The 4054-nt window shown below is 33.7% G+C and overlaps 1 protein-coding gene across 1 annotated transcript; it reads right to left on the reverse strand.

Moving 5' to 3' along the window:
* Nucleotides 1-304: 304 nt before the first annotated feature.
* On the reverse strand, nucleotides 305-1252 carry LOC113539351 (olfactory receptor 52E4-like). Its single transcript, XM_053239893.1, has one exon. The coding sequence runs from the start codon at nucleotides 1250-1252 to the stop codon at nucleotides 305-307; it is 948 nt and encodes a 315-aa protein (XP_053095868.1).
* Nucleotides 1253-4054: the final 2802 nt, after the last annotated feature.

Raw genomic sequence — 4054 nt, forward strand, 5'->3', positions numbered from 1 at the left:
GTCACAGGAATGTATTGTACAGCACACCTTGTCAGTCTTTAGTCGTTGTCACCATTCTCTTGTGCCATGTTCATGTTGTTGTCTAGCCTCGTTATTTCTCATTCATGTTTCCTAGTCTTAGTCTTCCATCTATTTCACTGTAAATAAACATTTACCTGCAATTGCATCCACCTTCTCTACCATTCCTGACATCATGCATATACTCACCACCTGAACAGTTATAGGCCATTTTTAACCAACTAACCTAGAAACCAATTAACTAAATTAGAAGATTTGAGAACATTGAACAAAAACAGTTCAAATGTCAAGATGTACTAATTTTATTCATTTTCAGAAATTTCTTTAGGTTTACCCTAATTTCTTTTGTTCGTAAACCATAGATAAGTGGGTTTAAGCAGGCAGGAAGAAGAAGATACATCAAACTAGTTAGGATACGCAAATCTCGTGGAATTGTATTTACCCTATACCCAACAAATGCGGTAACGGCACTGAAGTAGGCAACTGCTATACTCATTAAGTGAGTGCTGCATGTCTGAATGGCTTTTTGGCGAGACTCACCAGAAGGAGACCGAAGTATGACCGTAAATATAGCAATATATGAAGACAGTATAAAAACACAGTCAGTACTTGGAATACTAAAACCTATTACACCAGCTAAGTAATTTTTAGAGATGTCTCCACAGGCCATATTAACAACTGATGTATGCTCACAAAAGCAGTGGTAAATTAGGTTTGATTTACAAAATGGCAGTGGTGCAACCAGACCAACCATTCCGATAACATATACAAAATTACGTATTACCAAAAAAGAGCAAAAAATTAATGAGTTAGTGATGTTTACAAACCTTTGGTATTGTAATGGGTAAATAATGGCAAAAAACCTGTCAACAGCCATCCAAAGTAAAATGCTTGACTGAAAACAACCAGCTACATGAACAACAAACATTTGAATGAGGCATTCATTTTTAGTAATTAAATTTGAGCCATGCAAAAAACTATTCAACATCCTTGGAACAATGAATATTGGCACAGCACACCCAAGAACAGAAATTAATGCAATGAGAATATACATGGGAGCATGCAAAGTGCTCTGCTTTACAATTACCAATAACAGAACAGAATTAGCCATTAATGTATATACTAAAATGATGAAAAAAAGGATAAAGAGAAGGGGTCGGTATCCTTGGAGATCTGTAAATCCAATTAAATGGAAGTTGTAATGTGAGATGTTATAGACTGGTCGGTAATCCATTCCTTGAATTTGACTGTGAAATGTGTAAAGTGAAATGGCTGTTGTCATACAGTTCTCACAGCATGCAAATCAGTTTATGCATTTATAACTTATTTAAGAACTGATGTGATGTTAGAGATTGTGTAAATAGAAACATGTTGCTTAAAACAAACACAGAAATCAAAAGGAAATCTGTTAATACTGATATTGCACATCACAAAATCACATTACTAGTTAATAAACACAAATGATCCATACCTGAGAAGGAGAGTTGTATTTGTATTCGTATGTAGTGCATTATCCTAGTCTGTGTGTGGTTTATTCCTTTTAAGGAGCACCCACCTGCAAAACTTTGTCATCCGTTTTTGTTTTTTTTTTTTTGCTTTATTGCTATTTGTATCTCTCACATCAATCTGAACTCTAGAAAGTGCTATGACAGAGCATCTTTAAATATACAGTGATTTCAAAAAGTTATCAGACCCCTTCTTTTTTTTGCACACTTTATTGTGTTATAGATTTAATTTAAAATTAAATAATTTGAGTTTTTGCCCATTTAAACACAGTAACCCATAATGACAATACAAAATCCTGACAGATTCTTTCAAGCTTAATCCTTTCAGGAGGAATGGGGGTAAACTGTCCAAATCCAGGTGTGCAAAGCTTGCAGAGACTTACCCAAGAAGATTCAAAGCTGTAATTTCTGCTAAAGATGCCTCTACAAAATACCGAATAAAAGTACTTATTGTCACCTCGAACCCAGCATAAGTACTAAGTATAAAGTGTGTTCATATATTTCACATAGCTGTATATTTTGTAGAATCCATTTTAAATGTATAATTAAACTCAAGGTATTATTTCATGTTATTAATAACCTAGAAGATAGACTGGATAATTAATATAAATTTCAATTTCATTATTTTCAGTGCACTGACTGACTTGGACTATTTGACATGAACCATGCATTTAAAAGTTTTAATCTGGAATATCTAAAAATTGGTATTTAGAACATACTTTTATGTGGGAGTATACATGTTTGTAAAATGTAAAAAATAGAGAATGTAAAAAATAAGTTTGTAAAATGTAACATTTTTGTAGGAAAATTGCATTAAAATTAAAGTATAAACAAAATATTAAAAGATGTTCTAGAATTATATATATAACAACAATCTCTTGTATTCTTCAGATGTCTGGGCTATGGGGTAGGGTGGCTAGACAGAAGCACTTTCTCACAAACAAACATGTAAGCCCAACTAAATCACCCTAAACCATGTGGCAAAATGTGTTATGGTCTGATGCTAACAACTCGAAAAGGGATTATAATTTCATAATTCCAAAAGATATATTTCGAACGAAAAAAGCATATCACCAAAACAATGCCATACCCAATGTGAAGCATTGTGGTGGCAGCTTCATGCTTTGGCTGCTTTTCTTCAGCTAGATCTGTGGCTTTTATCAAGGTGGAGGGAATCATGAATAGCTACAAACAGCAGTCGATTTTAGTACAAACCATTCAGGCATCTGCTAGAAAGCTGACGATGAAAAGGAATTTCACCTTTCAGCATGACAATGACCCAAAGCATACATCCAAATCAACAAAGGAATGGCTTAACCAAAAGAAGATCAATGTTTTTGAATGGCCTAGCCAGAGCCCAGACCTGAATCCAACTAAACATCTGTGGGCTGACCTGAAGCAAGCTGTGCACAGGAGATGCACTCACAATTTGATGGGTCTAGAATGTTTTTGGAAGAAAGAGTGGGAAAATATTGCTAAGTCAAGATGTGCCACGCTGATAGACTCTTACTCAAAAAGACTGAGCGTAATAAAATCAAAAGATGCCTCAACAAAGTACTAGTTTAGTGGTGTGCACACTGATGCGACTTGGTCATTGTAAGTTTTGTATTTTTCTTTTTTTCCTTAAAAAAATTCTGATCGTTTTTCACTTTATTTATTTTACTTTGCAATCTCATATTGAAATTTCACATTGTTTCTGATTGTTTTTCACTTATTTTTTTTTATACTTTTTATAATTTCACATTAAAGGTGGGAAAAGTTCTGACATGATTTATCTTAGTTTCATTTTTTGCGTGTTACAACACATAGAGAGAAATTAAAACGGCTAACCAGATTTGTGTTTTCGCTTTTACATGCACTGCGAGGACAGAACACACAGCCGAAACTTTGGTGATTATGTTTGTACCCTTGACTAAAAATGTGTACATTTCAAACTTTGCTAGAAGAGGATAATAATCATATACCCTTGTTACTATTAGTCTATGTTAATATACTTAATTAGCTAACTCATCATATGGTTTTTATTTTTTTGTTTGTTTCTGATTGTTTTACATTTACTTTTTATACTTTGCAATTGCACATTAAAGGTGGGAAAAGTTCTGACATGATTTATCTGTTTCATATATACCACCTGTTAGGTCTGATACGGGGGTCCATCTTACTTTACCTTTTGCAACAGCAGCACGTTTCTTAATATCTGTATGCCTGAGCATGTCTGACAGAGCAAGTCTTAATACTTTCTCAGCAGCAGCAGCAGCAGATCTAGTCTGCCAAGATCAAACCTATTTACACTAAACGCTGTTAATTTCATATATAATTTCATTTTATATAAGTAAGTATGCAATTTGAGAGAGTCTCAGTTAATGGCCCCTTTTATTACATCTATATTATGGCTAGATTTTGATAAACTTAGTATGAGAGTTAGATTTTGATAAACTTAGTAAGAGTTAAGAAATCAAACATTAAAAAGGATATAAACAAGATTTTTGGCCAATTGATATTGCATGTCTGTGGTACATACAGTGTGTGTT

Source organism: Pangasianodon hypophthalmus, chromosome 14 (assembly GCF_027358585.1).
Source record: "Pangasianodon hypophthalmus isolate fPanHyp1 chromosome 14, fPanHyp1.pri, whole genome shotgun sequence".
In the NCBI taxonomy this organism is placed as follows: Eukaryota; Metazoa; Chordata; class Actinopteri; order Siluriformes; family Pangasiidae; genus Pangasianodon; species Pangasianodon hypophthalmus.

Excerpts from the sequence above, each read along its gene's own strand:
- LOC113539351 (XM_053239893.1), bottom strand. The coding sequence starts at position 1,252 with ATGGATTACCGACCAGTCTATAACATCTCACATTACAACTTCCATTTA.